The sequence below is a fragment of the Bombus flavifrons genome, chromosome 6, assembly GCF_040668555.2.
Source record: "Bombus flavifrons isolate JBK064 chromosome 6, iyBomFlav1_principal, whole genome shotgun sequence".
NCBI classification, from domain to species: domain Eukaryota; kingdom Metazoa; phylum Arthropoda; class Insecta; order Hymenoptera; family Apidae; genus Bombus; species Bombus flavifrons.
This window is the reverse complement of record NC_138447.1, coordinates 706,812-730,093: the sequence shown is the minus strand read 5'-3', so window position 1 is coordinate 730,093 and position 23,282 is coordinate 706,812. Positions and strand designations below refer to the sequence as shown.

The following is a 23,282-nucleotide window of genomic DNA, read 5'->3' as shown; positions in this document are numbered from 1 at the left end:
GCATACAGAATACAGACAAATGATTCTTTGCTCGTACTCGTTTAGACACAGAGTGGAAAGCAGCAAACGTTTATTTATTCGTAAAGAAGTTTATCGATCGGAACGTTAATTTTCGAAAAATACGAATAAGAAAAAATAAGGACACCGTAGCGGGATGATATAAGCTCAGACATAGAACTTTCATGAAAACTCGTTAATCAGCTATTTGCGAGAACTTTCTGTTTATTTTCTATAAGTTTCGAAATATAGAGGACAGGTTTGATCGTTTAAAGTACAAGAACTTCGGTAACATCGTCGAAATAGTATGCAAGCGTAGAATTTATAAAAAAAAATGAAGATCCATTTTCTGAAATTTTTAAACGAATTAATACAATTGGAGCTTAACAAACGCCCAATAAATAATAAAAACTCGCTAAAGTCCAAAAAATACTTGCGCACAAGATAGAAGCTTTTTGTACTGTTTCCATCGATATCCTGTACAAGTAAGACAAATTTTCCGGAAATTCTGAAGTTTGACGGGTCAACTAGTTCCCTTTTAGACGTAGATATCTCCGTTGCGTCTCTTTGCTTCTTTAAAATCCGAATCATTCTAAACTGTATCCTGCTTATACGGGGGCTCGTGAAAAAACATTCGATCCGTCGTGTTTTATTCGCGTCTCCGTATCTCTCATCGCTTGGTAAACAGAATTCCGTTCATGTACAAAGCTGCTTGGCTATGCGGCGTCGGTTGTGTACTTTTCCTTCCGTTTCTCTGATGAAAAGCAGCAGCACGAAAACAACGAATCAATGGAACAGCAGATAGAAAAAAGAAAACGCGCGAAACGTAGAAAAGTCAAAGATAACGGGGACGCGATTAGAAAAAGTTGAAGAAAAAGTCGTACGAGCAAGGGGGCAAGTGTCTCGGAGGTTTATTCGCTAGAAGAATCAGACAGAAAATCTACCTATTTTTTTCTCCTTTTTTCTCTGATCGACCTTATCCCCATTTTCTTATCGATATCGCGTGGAACAGAAAACGAGTGAAGGTTCGCGGGTTTCTTTGTTAACGTACGTGACAGAAAACTGAATATATGCTTGCTGTCTGACGGGTGACCCGTGGGCGACTGCGAGAGAAAAGATAGACGTGCACGGAAAATGAAAGCAATTATAAGATATCACAAGTTTCCTCTTCTTTTACTGAATATACATATAGATTAGAACTCGGTATACAGGATGACAAAGAAGTAGGTGGCCAAACATTAGTACCGTATTCCACTATTCTTAATGATTAGAAAAGGTCATATATACACAAGATCCGAAATATGTTCTTTCGGAGATATAGACACTTTACGAATATAAGGGAGTATTGTAAGAATGTTTGAAACTTACTGAAAAGAAATTGCTGAAAATAATCTCCTTTAAGAATACATAACATCGACGTGACGTCGTCGTTTCGAAGATTGTCGAAGACGTTCAAAAATTCCTGGTGTATTTCGAATTACTTTACATGTAGCGATAATCCGATTTTTTAGTATTTCCAGGTTATCAATAGCGCTATTATCATAAACCGAACTTTTAAAACGTCCGCATAAATAAAAATCCAAAGGATTTAAGTTGAGATAGCGTGCAGACTAGGCAATTGGTCCTCCTCTGCTAATCTATCAGTTAGTGTAATTCCTATTAAGACAGTTCCTCTAAAATGTGTTGGAGCACCGTCATGCACAGACCACGTTCCAATCACATGTCTTGTAACAGTGTAGAAGGATCATTTTCCAAAAATCGTGTTTAATTTCTACAGTTAAGTATAGACGGAAGAAAAGATGGTCCAATAAAAAAGTCTCCAATAATCCCAGCTCATATGTTACATGAAAACTGATATTGCCCCCGAGATTGATTAACGGTGTGTGAATTTTCATTTATCCATAGTGTAATTCATAGATAGCTATCGGTTATGAAAATTGACATTAGAAAAGATTATTTGTGGTTAATAACCCAGTTGCAGAAGTTCTTATACCCCTGTAAGGTAAGGTAAGGATACAAAAGATTTTCTCATAAAAATTTTGCTAATGCTATTTATCTCTTACTTAGTTCTACATTTTCTTTGACCCGTCTTATCTGATCTTCAACTTCAGTTGTTTGAACATGGTCCTTGGTTAATTGTAATAGGCGAAAAAGATTCAGTTTTTCTAGGCCTACATTGCATCGAAGTGAAAGTTCTTAAGCAGGATATCGTTTCTGAGTCTGCTAATGGAGACGCTGAACTTTTCTGACGTTTTCTTTAGCTGACATACATAAAGGGAATATCTGCTCACTCGTTATTAAAACAAATCATTCAGATAGCGCTATCTTCATTGTGAAACGTTTATATGCATACCAATTTACTATGAAACACAGTGTCTTCAATGTAAACACAACTTGCTCTAACATATTATTTATTTTTAACAAAAGAAATGATGCCAGTGTTTGAAATTCGACGAAAATGTGTCTACATCTTAGGCTGCGTGTCTATATCTTGTTTTTGGAACCTACATTTACCGTTTATATAACGTTTTTTCATTCTTGAGAGCAGTGGAACGTAGTAAAATAACGAACGACCCAATAAGTCTAGAGTATTTTCGTTTCATTTTAATGTCCCATAATCGCAGCGAGTCGCCTTTCGTCCTACTCACGATAACGTAATTATTTCCGACTCGTTGCTTTAATTAACATCTCTGTCCGGTCCAACATGTAAAAACGTTCCGAGAAAAAAAAAATGAAAAAAGAAATAGTAGAGAAAGGAACTAAAAAATTATTCAACACGGTGCAAGTTTCGTCTAATTCCAGCACCTTCTAACGCAATATTTGCCCTCAATTAAAGTGGTTGGCGGCTTTATCAAAGATAGACGAGCGAAACGGTGAGTTCGTTTGCATGTTCATTTACATCTGACACTCTGTGAACACGTTTGATCACGAAAATTTGCAAGAGAAAGAGAGAACAGACGACAGAGTGATGCATCCTCGACGCGATATAAAACCAACGATAGTCAACGTTCAAACAACAATTTTCACTAAAGCGAAAACTGTTTGCGACGCCTTGCATCCTATACTTTAAAATTACTTCTAATATATTTAACTACGGTTTTATTTTAGTGCCGAAACTCTCAACCATTTCATTTTTTCGAAAATAGTGTAATAAATTTGGTATAAAAGCCATTGAAAAATCCACGATTTGACTGTTCTCTTTAAACGACGACGACGACGAGCGTTTACCTGTGCTGGTCGCGTGAACTCATAGAATTAAACTGGGTCAATTCGGTGGTTTCGCCATGAATACGCGAATGCACTTCGTTACGCGCAAATGTGCTTTCGTTGTGAAGAAAGAGCTTCTTTTTCTGTTAATAACCGGTCTGTTACAAACATCGTCGTTATCTCGATTGTAAGAAGAGAGTTTTAATGGGGCCTCCGAGTGCCAGTTGCCGTGGCGAATTATCGATTGTCGGACGCTGTAAACATAACCTTCTGGGGAAAGAAAGTTTGAGTTTTGTTTGCTATTTCGAGAAATTTTTAGTGGTTTGCTTCATATTATCGATGAGAAAAGAATAGCTCAGCGTGGTCTATATACTTGCCGATCTATCAAAATCAGCTATGTGACTTCCTACAAATGAAAACACGCATCAAAGGATTGTGGGCAAAAATTTATTGCGGTTGATTTGCATAAATGTGGTTGCATAATTCATTAGGGATCTTTGTATTCACGTATCAAGGAACACGGCGAGTAGGGAATAATGGAGATGTACCAGATATTTGTCACGAACGCAATTCATCAGTTTCTCCAATTTCGAGGGAATAAATTTCTTGCTCAACGAGCTTGCAGATTCTCGACATAAATCGCGCATTCAGCAAATACAATCAGTGGCGAGGAATGCAGAAAAAAAGAATAAAGAAGGAAAGGATCCAAGGAAAGAAGATGGAACGATGCGTAGGGTGAAGCAAAGGTCGACCATGAATCGATAGGATAGGTAGTTGCCCAAAAAACGTTTCCTTACGTAAAGATCTTTTAAAATAATTGGCAATGGACGAGTAAATCGTGCAATTCCGCGAAACAGTCGACCATAAACAATCACGAATAGGTTGGCAAACACTTAAAGTCACGGTAACTTTCTATTTTGTTAAGGAGAAGATCGCAAACAAAATTGCTTAAGAATTACGAAAGCTCGAATATATAGTTTGAGTCCATTTCGATATGATACGTGTTTATCTTAGCTCGCACTATAGTAATCCATCCCGATTCTTAGATTGTGGAAGTTAATATCGTCGTTACGAACATCGCTTTCGATACTATAGATAGCGACCACACAAGGTTCCCTAATGGGATCAGGAGAACAGCTAGTCTTGTGACGATTATATCACTCTACATCAACATATGAGACGATTACGCATTAATTGTGATACTTCTGTAATGAAACAGTTACCGTGTCTATGGTAGAATTAGTAGTGGCATTTGACAGAGATAAAATCGCATACCTCGCCTCTGGACTGCAATTTCCACGTGTCGTAAGACGTAAGCGGCGGCAGATGCGGTGAAAAACACGAAGAAATCCATAGAAGAAAGCATCGCCGAATAATTTTATCGCTATCGAAATTGGAACACCGATTTAAAATTACTTCCAGGAACAATCTACCAACCATTCAGGAAATTAGTCTTCTCGATGAACAATTTGTATTCAGCTTCCAGCGAAACACGTGTAACTCGAAAACGCGCATACTATGTCTGAAGCAAACGCCCAAACAATTCGAACGACAAGGCCTACGAACGATAACCCTTTATTGGCGAATAAAATTACGTTCGTATCAGAGGATTTGAGAGAAGATGCGAAGGAAAAATCACGACAATCAATGCGATACAGCTAGCTCCATAATTAATATGGCAAAGTCGATGAATTTCGATGTTGTGTTAAACACTATGATCGATAAGTTCATCGACGACACGAGTGGGCTATCATTAACCACTTAAAATTACGTCGATTTACCGATACAGGGCTTTAACCAACTGCTTCAATGGGTTCTTTGAATCTTGTTCGCCGATTGTCAAAATCCTCCACAAAAGTTTCTTTAAATTATCGCGTATTGTCACGGCGAACAAGAAATAGGATGCACACGCCATTATCGAACCTTTCTATTCGAGATTCGAGAGGTCTGTTATGAATCCATTATGGATATACACATGTAAGTACCTACATAGGAATGCCGTGTTTGTTCATTTCCGGTCGATTCGACACATTCGACTGTTTTTAACGCTTTCAGGAATTTTATTCTACCTAGAACGCAGTATAAAATTTTATTTTCTCAAAGATTAGCTAGTAAAGATTTCAGTTAAATTCTATTAATACAGAAAAAATAGACAGTTGCTTTTTTAACTTTTTAACTTTTTTAACTCATAAATAAAAATTTTAAGTTGTTTTAAACAGCTTATGTTGAAAGGTCTAAGTTTAAAGTGAACGTAGATAGCCGTAAATTTGATGGCTTGTTGTTTGAATACCGTAGGATATATGTATTACATCAATCGATGGATTTGGTATATTTATACGAGAGAATGTTTATGAGTCTTCTTAAATAGAAAATGTAAATTTGAGCTCAACTTTAATGTCGCTAAGTAATGGTAGATTTCATCGATCGATCTCTGATGAATTTGGGAAATGTTGTACGTCTTGATAAATTACAAATAAAGAAAAAATTTTTAAAGATAAAATAATATTTATGTAGATAGAGTATATATTTCACAACCTTTGTGCACGGTTTACAGCTTTCGCCGAATTATGAACTAGACTATCCAGTTACAGAAGCAAATTTTCCTTTTATTGTAAAAGTTATACATAATAATCTAAACGTCCGTACATTGCTTCAATTCGGTACATACCTTTCTGTAATATCTATGATTATTCAACATAATCTTACGATTCTATCAATACCATTTCTATTTGTCAATGACATTACTAACCTTGATATTTGATCGCAAATATTCATGTCCTATTACAATGCTGCAACGAACATTCAAAAATATTTATATAAAAATATAAATACATCATGCTATTACACGAACACTGTATTATATTGTTACGTATGTGTTATTTGTTTCATTTTTGGGGAGAATATTTTCCAAATAATTCTTTCGATAAATTGAAAAGTACCAAAGCTTTAAATAATTTAAAAGGAAATGGACAATGAATAGATAGAATGAAATTTTATATTACTTTAATATTCAAAGTGTGTACATCTTTCAATAAAGAGTGAAATTTTTAAGCTTCGTCCTCCTTTATAGAACAATTTGCTAGCAAATAATGTTCGTACTAGTACTATATCAAGTTTATTATCTATCTTTACAAAGAAAAGAAACGAACAGGGAAAAAGACCTGTCCATTATTATAGCACTTTTGTATCTTCGCGTATAATTTCTCTTAAAAGAGGAAATTTAAAAAGGGCGACACTATGTTTCTTTCAAGAAAGCTTCTTATTTTCCCTCGCAGATGTCTCCACTAGGAACAATTTCTAAATTAATTAAAAAACGTAGTGTCTTATCTAATTTTTATTTGTTGTCAGATATTTATGGGAAGACGATAAAAAGGTTGATATGTACTGTTGTATTTCATAAATGCCATAAAGTGGCATATATGTTATGTATTAATAAACATTTAATTAACGATCATTTACACAACAAGATTTATATACCTAATAAAGTACTTAATAAGGTACTCATTACCACCAAACGATCGATAAAGCTTTCACTTAGTAAATAAAGCAAAACGGTTTTTTTTATAAGAATAAGACAGTTATTGCTCTATTGAAGATTATACCAAAAAATAGGCTAAGAAATAACTTCATATAATAAATATACCTTGTTATAGAACAAGATTTCTTCGCTATGAAAGCTAGAATATGTTAAGAGAAAAATAATTTCTAGCAAGTACCTTAGAAATTAACCCCTTACCAATGAACGTCTTATGGATACAATAATGTTGCAAACGATTATAATTGATTCTTTTAAAAGATAATAAACATATACATTATCCTGGTCTTGTCTGTCGTATTAAAATATCATACAATAGGTCGTAATAGGATAAATAAAGAATCGTGTTCCTTTCCCCATTCGTTTTCCCCTTCAACAACACTTCTGTTAACATTACCTAGTCACACACGTGAAAATATAACAATCCTCCCTCCAGTCGAAACATTTTGTCGCATAATACACCTTTACCTTTAGCATTATCCAAACATAACCACATAAAAGCTGTATTTATAAATAAATCAAGACATCAATCTTCAAAGGCTCGTAAGACAAGTTTCTTTCGTAAGCCACAAGCATGAGTGAATGCAAATAAAGAAACGGTATGTGAGAAGGATTGTTTACATTCATGTGGAAATTCAAAACGCAAATACACCGACTATATGAAGAGAACAATAATTATCCAGTGATGCATAGTTCTGTAGGAGTGATAGTAATTTCAAACTGATGATCGGGTTCCAGAGATCGCGATCCGCCATTATGACCCGTCAAGTCTGTAGCGGAGGAACTCGTGGTATTATGCGTTCGATCGCGACCGACTGTTATCTATTGGGAACGCTGCGCCGAGTGCCTTTTTCCAATCCAATTGACTAGTTATGGTTGCGTCATTGAAAGAATGAAATACCGAGCTCTATGGTTTCCTTTGTAATATCATGAAAGATGATAATACTTCCGTTGAAAATTGATTAATTTTCTATATGTAAGTATTATGAATCCTAGTTCTCTTTAGAGAGTCTAAAGGACTTTACTCAAAGGGTAGATCTCCATTTTATATTGATATAACCCTTTCTTTTAGCCTTTATTTTATCGATGGATATGCTGATGATTATATAAAGAAACGTTTTGACAGTAATTAGAATCACATATGAAGATCTCGTTAAAAGTAAAAAATAAGATTAAAATTTAATTTAAAAAGTTACCTACGCCTTAATACAATGAAATGTTAAAAGAAACTGAATATCAAACGTTTAGAAAATCATGAACATTAAAAAACGAATGATTATCTGAATTGAATACAGAGACATCACTCTCATTTCCACTTTTCGACAGAAACAGAAAAAATGAACTAATGATCGTTAATGGGAAAAATCCAATTTACTTTCTTTATTGGAAAAAAAGTTAAATGGAAAAACTTTTTACATATTTCGGCAGATGTACACCTACTATCCGCCGCTCAAGTGTGATTCAAAGAGATGAGACAACTGACGAGAGAGGAGATGAAAGAAAATCATGCCAAGCCTCTTTGTGCTTTGTTCTGGTTGCTCTGTGATAACACTGGATCATCCAAAGAATTTTTAAATTCTATAAAGCTAATGTCGCGTCAATTTTCGAAGCAAAATAAATAATTTGCGACGTAAGAATGTTTGCGAAAGAAATTGAAATTAAAACCACCCATTCAGCCTGTTTCACAAATCTTTCTATGGTGGAGATAATGGTGTAGCATTGTTCTAAAAAGTAAACGAACACGAATGCATGCTATAAAAATGTGACGATATTAATTTAAATCTCTGCAAAAATTTTTAACTTTTGCATAGAAAATGTTACTATTGTTAAGAAAGATAGAATTACTTTCTATTGAAAAAATTATAAAATATTATAAAAATGATAATACAGGAAATCTTATCTTCCGTTTAATCATTTACTTAACTGATACAACTCTGCAGGAATACCATAAAAATAAATCTTCCATGGTGCTTGAAACATTTAACCGGGATTAGATAAGACGGTTTATAGTCATTGAAAAAGTCGTTTCAACAAACTCTGTTTCAAAGTATAATAGCATGTAAATCTATGAATATGTATTTTCTCACGAACGTCTCGCGGGCGTACGCAAAACAGTTTATGGGTGCGCTTTCTTAAAAGTTGTACAATGCCCGATTCGTAATTTTTGTTCGAAATAAATTTAATATGGTAATAAAAATCATTCAATTAAGAAACCGCGCTAATAACGATAATAGAAACTGAGCAGAATTAATTATGATAAAATGCAAGGCAGAGAATAGGAAATTCTGAAAGCAGATTATTTTTAAACATGAGTAGACTAACTGAATGATCCTACTGGAATATTCAAGTGTCGAGGTACTCTGATAAACGTACTTACATTAGGTATAATAAGGGATCCAGGTAAAAATGCAAAAACGTTGCAATTCATAAATACATTCTTTTCTCGAACATGGGTGAAAGTTTTACGAAATGCTACTATCGATAAAACAGTGTCCGTATTAATTTGCCAGTAATGATACTAATAGATTTATTCTCACATCGCTTCATAAATTTTGAATTGTAAAATTTTATCGGTCAAAGAACAAAAGTTTCATTTCTCGGCTATCATCTTGATCAGAATGAATCTCTCAGGTTCGTTTATAGCGGACATCGAAAGTTAATCCGTTGTAATTTTCTCGAAAGTCGACGGATCCGGATTTTAGCAAGTCCAACCGAAACATATTTCTATAGATCGCAAGTTTACAGAAGCGGGCGACTTATTAGCTTGGAAGAGTTCAACTCTCATCTAATTGCTATTCAAAGGATTGTACGAAGGAAGACAGCCGAGAACAAAGTTTCACGTTGGGCCGCAGGCGATTCCCGAACCGATGGAAAATTATTAAGCCCTAACCGACATTGTTCTTGACGGGTGCGTGCCTGCACCAAGTCCAATAATTAGACTCAACTTCATAGAAAATTCCTCCCTATAAGTTGCTTTTGATTTTCGACAAGTTGCCACGCATCCGCTAAATGGAACAACTCTATAGGAACTTTACTAGTGGTACGAAGACAACGAAATCTGCTTAATCGAAGCAACTATTTTGCAAAATCGGTTATATCGATTTTGTAACTGTATCTGATGATAAAGACAATTCGTTCGATTGACCGTAATCGATACAGATCGAAAGATTGAAACAAGGAAAAATATTTCTCGTGATGGGTTTGATACGACAACTCGGACGATCGAACGTTCACGTAATTAATTAAACAGAACTAATTGGATGTCGTACTTTATTTACACGAACATTCTCGAGTAGCCACAGAATCGTTTAACTATTAAACGAAGTTCTCGAGTATTCGAGATCTACGGACGTAAAGTGTTATTTTAAGTAACGATCCTTCCTGGCTAAAAGCTCAAAACCACCGAAAAGCCTTTAAACTTTAAAGCCAACTTTCGGAGTATGCAACGAGATCATCATTCTTTTCTGCTATATTCAGAAAGTCATGAAGTGGTATTAAATTTAATGTAAACATATATGCCACATAATGCCGGAAAGTAGAGGAATTAAACAAATTTTTATATCTTTTTTCATATCTTATCGCGCACATCTTTAATAAACTCGCACCTATACATACATGTATGTCGGATTAAGGTTGGAATTTTGGGCGTTCGATGAACCTTCACTCAAATTTGCCATCGCGGATATAGCTGATATTTATTGATATTTAAAGTAATCGAAGAAGTGAAGGAAGAAAAACCAAAGATACGGTGCATTATTCGTAATTAAATCCATTACCAATGACAATTTTAACTGACACCCTAACCCTTGCCCTCTTTATAGCATCCAACACCAACCTGTCAAATTACCTTACGATCCTACCAGTCGACGAATAATGCTCGAATACGAAAGTTCCACACAGTTTTTTCTTTCTCTGCGCAAACAAAATCATTGGTTATAGCGGAAAGTATAGATGATACGAAAAGCCTTTTCACACGAACGTAGCTAGTAAGTCTATGAACACGAACGAGAGAAAGAGGCGAGAGATGATAGAGAAGGATGGCTTAATAAGAAGTAGAATGCAAATACGTTCGCGCGTAATTACGATCTACATCTTTATAAACCTCCTTTGCATGTGATGTGGCTTCTTTTTACCCTCTGCCTGGCTGTTTCGAGACCCGCTCGAGCCCTTGTTATCCAGGTCTCGCGCTGTGACGTCAGACCCACTTGGATTCGTTATAATTAAGCCTAAATTTAGTCAGTGCGACGATAATTGAGCATACAGTTGCGAAGAACAAGCCGTGATGAAGAGAAAATGCACGAAATTATGCGAACGTCTCGTTTTACTGACTCGAATTCATCATGGTGATTTTGTTTGCGTAATACGATCAAGTCGTGGATGGATGATTCTAGTGCGGGAAGGATTACTATGAGTATCTTGAATAATCGAGGTTTCGTTGAGAAAATATCGTAAATGGGAAGAATTTGAAAAATTGGTATTCGTAACAATAATGAAAAGGAAAAATTGAAGCAAAAACTAGAAACGCGATACAGAAAGATAAAACATTTAAGTTGATAGTTATATAATAGAAATAAAATTGATCTTTATTGCCATGTTTAATAATTCGTAATAAAACTAGATCGTAGATCGTAGATAGATTGTATTCATCAACTAAATATATTAAAATTGCTTTTGTTAAGATTACGTAAATTGCAATTTCTAACTTAAAAGAGACTTAAATTTAGCTTTTCTTATATTAAAAGTGAAATACTTATTTAAAAATGTTCCTCTTTGAAGATGTACTTGTTTAGCAATTTTGTTTAAAAGGTGAATTTTAAAGAGTAAACTTTGTGATACAAAATTTTGTGTGTTTGTTGTGTGGAGATAAAAGAGACGCTCGGTATGCCATGAAACGTATTTGCTAACTATAACTGTATATGATTTCCGTAATATTTTATACCACGATGAAAGAAACGCAAAAATTTGGTAATACCACAAATAATATTTCCGACATCGAATTTCACCGAAATTCATATTGCTTTATACATTTAACAGTTTACTTTTAAGAAAATTAATAAAAAGATGAACTCAAGGTATTATTCTTATTTGGAGGAGGTAATTTTACGAACAAGTTAAAGTCGAAAGAAACGTGATGTGTATTCTTTCTTTCCCTCTAATGAAACGCACCATAAACATGCTGAAATGATTTGGCTCGCGATTCTTAGTGAACGGCAACATCGTATTATATTACGAACATACGTTCTACGCTTATTTGCAATTACAAATTTACATACCGAGGTTGAATCTTCTTGTTTTAAACAAAATAAGTATTTCGTATATCTTCTACTTTCTTTAACTTTACTATCTGAAATTTTTCTATGTCCTCAATCATTTTAAAGGTACAGCTTCGCCTAACACAAAACAAATGTCACGATTTCATTCGATTCAAACGAATTTAGTAGTAGGTAGTATTTAGAAAACAATCTAGTAAGCTATAACGCAAACACGTGTTCATGCAATCGAACTTTTGACATATAGTCGTTAACAAACATTAACAGCACAACGCGTAATCTCAACAAACATGCTTTTATTTACAATAGCAAATCTATACGTCAACGTTGCAATCTATTGTTTCAGGCGAAGGACGCCGTGAACGAGCTTGAGGGTATCGATCTCACGGATCCTGATCTACACAAGGCAGCGACGAAGATCCAAGCAAGCTTCCGAGGTCACAAGGTCCGCCAAGAAGTGTTATCGAATCCTGTGCACGATGCGCCTAAAAATTAAGGATGAGATTGGAGTGTTGATTTTTAAAAATCAGATCTCCGATAATATGCCCGAAATAAAACTAAGAACGAAGACGGAAAAAAGAGACAAAAAATACAAACATAAAAGAAAAATAAGTCGAACAATCAAAACATAAGCAGTAAATCGGGCTTCGTCTTTGCTTTTTCGTTTGTCGCTGAGTCGAATCCGCTTCATCCTGCGGCACGATTATTATCTGAATTGTACGTTCCGCTGTGATTTGTTTAAAACTGAGCTTGTAAGTTCGCATAAATCTTCAAACACGGATAATCCCTGTCAAACAATTTTCCATCCGAATTCGTACTTACGTATTTTTTGCCATTTTGAAATGTGGTATTCCAAATATATGGATATTATTTATTCTGGTTATACATGATTTTCAATTTCTATATTGAAGATTCATTAGATTCGCATTAAGCACACCCGCCTATTTCAGGCTAGTATGCTTATTGCTTAATATTTTAAAATACATGTATGTATTACATACTATCAACATCCTTGTTATTCACATTTCGTCGAGATACGAATCTTAATAGTTGAAGGAACAAATTGAAGAAAACGGACAAGTCGATAAAAAGACCACGCTACTTATAATACCGAGCATAGCATATAATAACACGTTGAATTGAATCGCGGTCAAGCATGAATGAAATACACTTATTTTAGTAGAAGAAGACTGTTTGAGCTTCACCCACTGGTTGGCCAAAAGAATGAACGAAAAGGAGCTAGACAAAACTAAAGAAACGCAGTGGGAAATTAATTGGCTGGATAGCCGAGCGAAGCCAGCAGCCTTTTCATAAATTCGAAGCGCGAATAAAGGAGCACAGCGGGTGAGTGCGTTTCTTCGAGCAGATCCAATTACGTGGATCGATTTAATCGCTCGGCCGCGTATTCAATATTTCAGTGCGGAAGTTTTCGTTTAATCAACCGATACGCGAGACTAGTGCGTTCAAGATGAACACGGTGAACGCTCGATAAATTTGCCAGTCCGTTGTCAATGCGAAATTTATTGGCAGTCGAAAAAGCTTGGAAAGGATTATTTGCGATAGCGAGCGCCAATATATGTACGTATGGAAGCTGATTCAAAATTTCGACAATAGATTGCACGGGGCGCGATGCACGCGCTACCACCGCATTCTCTTCCTTCCTTGTATAATTTTACCGTACGAGAACCACCGTCGAGACTCAACTACTCGGCCATTCGTATCGGACGTTCCTCTTTTATGTTATACACTGTAGACCATGAAGATTCGCAAATGAAAACAGTGAAAGATTACAAACACCGAATAATTAAAATGTCATCCGACCACATACTCGATACGTGAAATCACGAGTCTGCTCGCCATAAGAGGGTGGAGCCGTATTGTTCCTTGCAAAAGTGAATTAATTCGAAAAAATACGGCACGGACATAATAGCAGCTGCAATCTTTGATAATCAATCGAAAGTCGATCGTTTCTTTCTCTTTCCGAGTGTATACTCGTAATATCGTTCACATCGATAAATTTAATTTCGCGCTATAACAAGTCGATTGAATTCGTTGATCATATTGTAACGCTTCATGTAAATCCAACCAGATATAAAGAAATATATGTACATAATGATGTTACGAATATGAAAACAATAGAGAATTATTGGTCGGAAATTATCCCCTGGTAAGGCGCATGCCTGAGCAAACAACATGTTTAATCGATAAACGTGTCGTCCAAATTACATTACTCTAACTTTAAGGATGTCCATACCGTTATGTTTAACTGCAAGTTATTTTTCAAACACCAAATGCAAATATTTTTACGTGTTTAGATCGTATATTACGACACACAATTATGGATATATGTACACATACATACACGCAGATGCTTTTGCAACCCCGTAGACGCAATAATTCGACGACAAAGAGGTTACAACGCTCCAGTCGAACTGCCATGTAACGGGAGCGCGTTTCATATCATTCTATTCTCATCTAGTCCGTGGTTTTAATTTTTTCGGTTTTGTTTTAATTCGAGCCAACCTAACCCCCAATCGGTGGAAAAGTAATACGTTGTTTTTAGCAGGCCTAAAAACATTACGAAGCTTTTTACAATCTTTACGAGCACACGTGCAAACTTTCTTCAAATTCCCGATAATTGTCGATTTTCGACCTATTCGGTTATTAATGAAAGACATAAAAATCGATATTAAGAAATACATGGTGATTTGTTCGACAAAGAATCTTTTTTGCTTTTAAAAATGAGAAAATGATGACGCACCGTTCAAGATGATTAAAAAATACAAATAAAAGTATTATATCAAGCACGCTGTGCGTTTACTTACATTTGATGTTATCTTTGATTTGTACAAGGTAATTGGTCAGATCAAGGACTTTTTGAACAGAACATCTTTTGCCTGAATTATACATGTATAATTATATATGTTGCCTAAAAAATAAGCGTGCAGCGTTGAAATACTATTATTATTATTAGTATGAAGTACAACGTTTATTGTGATAAAAATTTGACAAAATATTCTTTTAAAAATTTAAGCATTTTTCTTTAACTTTTTTATGCTTTATCTAAGGATAATTCAAATATTTTATATTATTTCAACTATTATTGTAATTATTAAATCCAACCAACTATGCTCTCTTTGTTTCACGTTATTAACCACAGGTGAAATAAAGAAAAACCTTTCGTACAACTATCGAGCGGCTTCATTATGCATATACTCACGTTCCTGGAATTATTGCATAATTTATGACGCACTGAGTTGACCATGATAACATTAAATGTTCAGTAGGAACTGTTATCGTTTTATCAGTTTCATTAACGACCTAACTGTTGACTTTGGTTGTCGTTTATTTCTCCTGTAAATATTTTCGATATGCGTCATCGATTCTTGTCATGCATTGTCATGTATCACAACGTTTCTAACGGATATTGCGCAAAACACGATTGTATTTTCGGAAAATAACTCAATTATGTACGTGTACATGCACGATTAATATTATTAATACTTGAAAACACATGTTACACAAATTTTTGCACTTGTCTCTGATAATCGTAAAAAGTTATTGAGAAATTGTTATATATAGTAGTAAGCAAATTTTAGACGCTACGCCGAAATAAAAAAATTAAGTACGGTTTAAGAAACGTAGAATTCCGCAAAGAGCTCGATTCTATACAGTATTCTCATACTGAAATGCACACTATGAACAAAATGTGAATACTATACGGTTATCATATATATACAGTTATTGTATTATTAGTAATCTTTTATGTTGAAGGAATGAATCTAAAATTTCTCTTCGTAGATATCAAAGAACTCTTACACTTGTCATTGTATATGTGAAAAATATTTATCAATTTCTTATAACTTCTACTTCATAATTATATTATTTTCATTTATCTGTTAACCTAATAATTGACAAAAAAAGGATTGCAAATTTTAAATCACGTTTTCCAACTTCCTCGCGTGTAATTCAACATTTTCAAATATCGTTCATGCTTTATCGATTCCAATTCTCTTGCATTTTCACGTTACCTCATAGGATACAACTGATCGCTTCTAGAAAGCTGGTGAAAATATTATTATCGTTGAAAATGTCTATGAAAGTCAGCATATGGTCGATGATTAACCAATCGAACATTCAAATCATGATCCATATACTTGCTTAATTTAGTTCTGTTAGCGAATAACCAAACAGGAAATTTGACATTTAAAATTTGAAAGCCGATTCACACTGTGTCCTATCGAGTCTCGGTAACGACGCTAGAAATCTATATAGAGAACGATCTAATATATTAAATCTATTTATAATATTATATTCCTGTTATAATAATATTTGTATGCTACACCAACTAAGAAGCTCCTGTACGAATATTATTATAATCCACACTGACATTCTATACATATACATATATTAATACTATTAATATATTGTGTTTATATTATATGTTATATGTGTATAATAATATTAATATTGTCGAATATATAAATATTTATGATGTCTGTCAATGACATGATACGGCAATTGCATTTTTATTATTGCCGTCTAGTGGGGATCGGCTTTATATTTTCACAAAGAATTATCATTCGTTTACAGAGAAATTCATTTTTTGATATTTCAACTAAAGAAATAAATATATTATAAATACTTTTTTAAACCGAGAATGAATAGTGCAAAGTTGAAATTGGGCATTCTACAACGTTGCGTATTCAAATATAAAAATTATATATTTCCAGGATAGAATTTCTCTTGGAAGCAAATACACGGACAAATGATGGATAACTTTATTTGCTCTAAGTAAAATTCTGGTGTAAGAAAATTCATATTATCGGAGAATAATTAAAAATTTTTTAATATTTTGAAGCTTCTGTAGTTGCAAAGGTATTTCTCGCTGCGTATGGTACGCGATTATGAGGTCAAGAATTAACGGAGAAGGTTATTGTAATAAATTATAGGCATTTTCTTCGGTATATGACGTTACCACACAGATATAGATTAGTAACGCACAAGATGTTGCGAGAAATTGTATTGTAAGGATGTAACAAACAATTGTAATGTTTAAACGAGCAGTACCATACATGTAATCTGTTTGTTTAAAATAAATACCCATTAAGTGTACAAAAAATTCCGACCTGAAGAATTAATAGAAATACACCTTTAAATAAATTAATCGTTTTGGATAGTTTAGTAACTCTTTTCTGTTCTCAGTTGATTATTCATATACTGATAATTTATACATGGAAAATGTGCACGATCGGGAATACAAAATAAATCTTTTCTTAAATAAAAACTAAAATTGAGCCAAGTTGATTGTCATGGTACATAGTCCTTGAATTATATACTTTCATAGCGAATGTCAGATGGCACTGTAGTTGCTATAAAGTTTGTTTACTTCGTTCTCGTAATACTTAGTTCGTAGCAGATCGTAGTAGTAAGTACAAATTATTCTATTGATATTATTAATATTATACAATGTAGTACTTAAAGTTTTATACTATAATAAATAAAATATTTCTTATTTAGTTTCAGTAAAGTTTAACCACCAATGGGTAGAAGATATTATTGCGAGTATTGTGACAGATCCTTTAAGGATGACCCAGAAGCCAGAAAAAAACATCTTTCGAGTTTACAACATACAAAAAATCGCGCAGATCATTATAATATGTTCAAAGATAAATATCTAGCAATACTTTATCGATAAAATATTTAAAATATATGAAATTAAGTATAACTTGCTAATCATAACCTCAAAGTTGATACACATTCGTTACGATCATAAAAATAATTTTATTTATTATTCTCTATAGATCCAGAAGCTATATTAAAAGAAGAAAGCGCAAAGATACCATGCAAATGGTATTTAAATGGTGGTGATTGTGCATTTGGCCTTGGTTGCAGATATTCCCACTATACTCCTCCTATGATATGGGAACTTCAACGACTGGGTAATGATCATAATAATTCAAAGTAAATGTAAAAAGAATACTATACCGCATACTATATAACCATTATTTATTATTTATAGTTGCTATGAAACATCAATCAAAACTGAATGTGACGCTTGAAAATGGTTGGCCAAATACTGACGATATAATCAAAGAATATTTTGAGAATGCTACAAGTACAAGCGATACAGATGATTTTATTTATCCTGTTTGGCCTAGACCATTGGAATTACAGAATTGTTCCATGTTGCCACCATCATTATGGCCTATCACACCAGAAAGCTTAGCAAATACTAAAACTTTCAAGGAATGGAGTTAAAAACATAAGAAGTATAGGATTCTTTCTTAAATTGAATTAAATTGTAGTTTGATTGCAATCTCAACTTGGTACATGTAAATAATTCAAAATGTACTTTCCTTTTCAAAGGATCGAATATATCGTAAATAAATTGATATAAATACAAAATACCGGAAATTTCTGAAATGTCCTTAATTCAGAACTAGTAAAATAATACTTAAAAAATGGAACAGTTAAATAGTATGTAGTAATTTTTCGACATTTTCCGATTAAACAGATGCACCATCTTACGAGACAAGGATGAATCAGACTCGGTGCTGCTTGATGTTTGCCGGTAACCTCCGTGACTACCATCTGTCCTCCATCATCCCCTCCGCCAATCACCAAGCAGAAAGGCGAGCACACAATGAACCTTGGTACACCGTCACGCAGTAACGAAGCACCCGTTGCTACGATAGTTTGGCATTTAAGTGTCGTGTTCGGCGCGCCGTCGTGTCGTTTCAATTTAAAAACGAATTCAGTGTATGTTCGTAGCTGAGGACTGTGTTGCGATTATGAGATTGACTCGATCACGTAACTCGTGTGAATTTACGCTGGTGTACCAATCAGAAAGTGTTTGAAACTTCTCAGTGCATCGGCACGGCGGGACGCCGGCCCTCGATTAACCGACTGGATTTTCGATCGTCGCTTCGGATCAACTCGATCGCACCGGTGAGTCTTCACCAATATCTCCTCTGCTCATTGTGCATGTTTTATCTGTAATCAAATCATATGGTTCTTATTCCATAAAAGATATATATGTATAATAGGATTAAGCTTAAACGAAACACGTGATTTGGTTAACAGAGAAAACATTCATAGCTATGAGAGATCGTAACTTCTTACGACCATAAATAAAGGTAGATATAGTTCGAAGAAAGTGTTTAGGTATACGGAAAATATTACAGAGTGATAATTTTCAAACATCAGTGATATGTAAGAAAAATGCTTATTGTTAAATTTGCGAGCGCATAAAATTATAAACAGACCCATACATCGTATGGTTTTTAACAACGCGTGACTTCAATTTGACAAGTATGAAACGTCATTTGAATTCATACGATCTCCTTCTTCACGTACCTTCCCACAGTTACCGAATTTAAATACAATAGATTGTCTTCGATTAGTTTGCGCAACCGGAACAATGTTATTCCCTCCAATGAAATATACTATCATTTTGCTAGTTTTTCTTTATTTTCTATAGCGTGAAACTTTATGAGCTCTAAATCATATTATTTAATTAAAGAATCGTTTCACTTTGCATAAAAGGAGGCACTGAATTAGTGCTCCAACATGAATCGTATGAATTTAAGTATACAATATATACGTTCTATATTATGCGTTGATAACTAAGGAAGCCATTTAACCAGTAAATTACATTTTATAATCTTAGTTATAATTATAAATTACTATATTATTACGGTTATAAAAAATTAGCTAAATTGAAAAAGTGTCGCCATTATAGTAATTGGTTAAGAGATAATATTTATTTCACGATCATCACAGTACCATATTTTCTCGTTCGAGATTCGATACTCGTGCGCTGTTATAGTAACGGAAATCGGTTCGTACTTACGTATGATGATACCCTTTGATAATGTATGCATTATCATGGATACGATAACATACTGATTGTGAGTATCAAATTGATTTTACTCAAGCATTATTCCTGTTAATATAGTCATAAAATGACTCTTACAATTTCTACAGCATATTATTACACACTTTTCAAGCATTACATGCAAACTTTGCTTCTCATAAACATATGAAAGAATAGATATATTCCAATGAATTTTCAGAATCTTAATTTACAAATAAGAAAGAAATTACAGCACCTAATAATAACTAATAATCTGTATAGTGTTTAATAGCAATAATTAAACATTAATGATAAATAATGTGATTACAAAATCTGAATGAACTTGATTGATATAGAGAAAGTGATTAGAAGATGGTCGGCACGGATTCACAGATATTACATCACTGTTATCGTTTCCGCCATAACGTCCATGGAGTCTGGTAGTGTGACGATCGAGTGGCAACGACCTGCTCCTGTCCGCCATAGACAAGAAAGAGTGGAGCTACGTGTAGTCGCGTCACGATTCTTGCCGGAGGTCATGACCTTGTCGATATGGAAATAATGGTGCGTTTGGGATCGTCCCCGTGCCCGTGCCCGTGAGTCAGTTTCCCGATCGATTTCAGGCATGCATCAGCGTCCATTGTCGCGTTCCGCGCACACCACAATGGACTTGTCTATTTTCGAGCAGCTGCGCGGCCCTCTTTCGAACAATGCAGCCCAGAGTAAGCAACATGCATGCGCGGATCCGATCACTTTTCGATCATACTTTTCGTAAAATGGTGACCTACCGCTGGACATCCTACACTACGCTCACTATCCCGATCAGTATTTCTAGTTTACATAATCTGTTTTTAAACATATTATATATTATTATATATATTATCGAATGTAATGCGGAGGTTTTATCAAAATACGACTCGAATCGCCGAATCAGTGCGTTCATGTATCTATACATATGTATCTATATATATGTAGTATGTCTTCATGGAGGATTTTGAGAGAATTAAAGACCTTATGTAGGTTAAATTCCTACTTCATGATACTAACATGAAACGAAGAAGGCATTATGCCCCAAGTCATTAAATTGTATTATGTTAAATATAAATTAGGATAAGGTTATATTTTTAAATCAGAAGGAATAAAATTAAATATCAAATGCTTTATATAGAAAAATCCTTTACCTTTTAAAATTAATTTCTTTTATGATATTAACTATTGGATTACCTCAGCTATCAGTAATATTCAGAAATTGCGCAATATTTAAATGACAATTCTAATCAATTCAAAATCAATCAGATCGTACAAGATTAATCGTATCTATTAGACGTAAAAAACTATCTTAGATCAAAGCTGATTTCTCGCATGACATCCACGTTAAAACTAATTCCCCTTCGACACGCATTGGAATACACGTATCTAATCGACGATTAATCTTCGCAAGGACAATACGTGCAACCAATCTTTACAATCTGCCGATAACACGCGATCAAACGATCATTTTCATTTTCATTCTTCTTCTCCGGCAGCAGCGAGAAGTTTCGAGGTTCGCAGATTTAATTCGACGCGAAGCATTTCGTTCGGCCACGTCTAGGAGCACATGAGCTGCTAAAAACGAGCCACTCGGCAATTTAACGTCATTTATTTCTATTGCCTTTATGCGGGCCTATTACGTCATGCGATTTCTCTCTGTCCTTTACCGCGTGGCAAGTTGTACCCGGTCGCATGTATCACGATCGTTTCACAATTCTTCCACCAGAGTCAATCATCGGACAATTTTCCAAATTGCCAAACATTGTTATCGATGGACACCATGGTTGATCGTTTTGCACTCGTGTTGAACCAGGCGACACGTCATTGTTTTGTCCGATCCGATATAAGTCGACGTAAATTTATCGCTGTTGATAAACACCGATATTCATAGAAATATTTTTTCTTGGTAACTCGTTGTGTTTCTTCGAGCAGAATTCATAATTACACATACATCTACAGTATAAAACAAGATAAAAGAAAATACGAGGAAGGATATTGGAGTATTATAAATTGCATGGATAGAAGACCTATGCCACACCGATAGAATTTAAATTATTCCTGTTTTGTATTTACCACCGTTATGTAATGATTTACCGTACAAATCATTTATCATAGCTAACTACTTAATGTAATTTACTACATGATACAGATTTGAATGTTTTTTAACATGTAAAAAATTAATACAGAATTAGACTTAGAAATTCCCAGACTTCTATCTTAAAAATAAATTTTTATAAATAATGCGAAACTTGCGACAGTAAATAAAGATTCAGTAATAGATTTTTCAAGTTTTGTGACAAAGTTTTCATTGAAACGATTTTAGCAAGCGTATATTTTCAAATGTCACTTGTTCATTTCAAGCACGCACGGATAATGCGTCTCTTACATGACAAACGGTTAGCTGTAAAATTCACTAACAATAATATAGATACTATGTTCTGTGAAATTTTTTGAAAAATTTCAGACTCACAGAGGTCATTTTCTCGTTTAAAAATTGTTCTGTTATGTTATTCGTATGTCTTTCTTTTTTCAAATTCAAACAACATAAGATATTAGCTACTATTTTTAAAGATAAGAGTGCTACTTCCACAGATTTATATTGGTCAAAAGAATAAAAAAGTGAAAGTCTAGTAAAAGGAAAACAATAATAGATGGTACTAGTAAAAAGTGAAATTATATTTTTCCGCGCAGAAATTTCAAAAATTCTAACCGGTTCTTTGGTAGAAGTGATCTGAGAAAGATACATACGTATGTATTATATTATGCGTGCTCTGAAAGAACTAATAAAATTCCCACACAGTTCTCCAGTTCTTTTTTTCGTGTTTAAATGGACAATCGTGGAGTTTCGCAGCTTCCGTCATTTATAAATAATAGTATTAAATAGTAGCAATCTCCAAGGTTACGTAAGTTTCAATATTTTTACTTTTATATTTCTTAAATGTGTTTTCTAAACAGTTCTAAAAGATTGTTCTCTTTTATAAATGTGCAGTATATTCCAGTTTTAGTGGGAATATTCATTTTTCACTGGATAAGATTCTTGGTATAAATTTATTCGCATAGAGAAATAAAATAAAAATATTTAATATCAGTTATTAGAATCACTTATCGTTTCAATTAATCAAATAGGTCCCATATATCGTAACTTATCCGAGTTGAAAGTAACGTCCAATGATTGATACGGTCACTGAGGATTCAATATGATTCTGCATTCTGAACACGTGTTTGCCTCTTTAAATAGCGTTTTGTGCAAGGGTCAGTCCGTTCAATTCAAGATTCGTTCTTTTTGTGCTGCTAAAAAACGATTACTTTGTCTGCAGAGTTTTTTAAATTCTTTAATAATTCCGAGACGGAGGTTTCGGCGCGCGTTGTGCGAATTAAAATCGAT

The 23,282-nt window shown here is 34.1% G+C and overlaps 3 protein-coding genes across 3 annotated transcripts in view; all 3 read left to right on the top strand.

Moving 5' to 3' along the window:
* Positions 1-14,786, top strand: part of igl (IQ calmodulin-binding domain containing protein igloo) — an 83,713-nt gene extending 68,927 nt beyond the window's left edge. The window contains exon 4 of the mRNA XM_069115633.1: positions 12,356-14,786. Coding sequence (XP_068971734.1) covers positions 12,356-12,505 — 150 coding nt within the window. The 3' untranslated portion in view covers positions 12,506-14,786. The remainder of the gene's footprint in view (positions 1-12,355) is intronic.
* Position 14,787: 1 nt separating this feature from the next.
* Positions 14,788-18,865, top strand: LOC138181086 (zinc finger matrin-type protein 5). The gene is made up of 5 exons (XM_069115634.1): positions 14,788-17,437; positions 17,530-17,680; positions 17,816-17,951; positions 18,032-18,281; positions 18,527-18,865. The coding sequence occupies exons 2-4, from the start codon at positions 17,552-17,554 to the stop codon at positions 18,268-18,270; spliced, it is 504 nt and encodes a 167-aa protein (XP_068971735.1). The 5' UTR covers positions 14,788-17,437; positions 17,530-17,551; the 3' UTR covers positions 18,271-18,281; positions 18,527-18,865.
* Positions 18,822-23,282, top strand: part of LOC138181084 (pleckstrin homology-like domain family B member 1) — a 64,541-nt gene continuing 60,080 nt past the window's right edge. The window contains exon 1 of the mRNA XM_069115632.1: positions 18,822-18,960. The gene's annotated coding sequence lies outside the window, so the exon portion shown is untranslated. The remainder of the gene's footprint in view (positions 18,961-23,282) is intronic.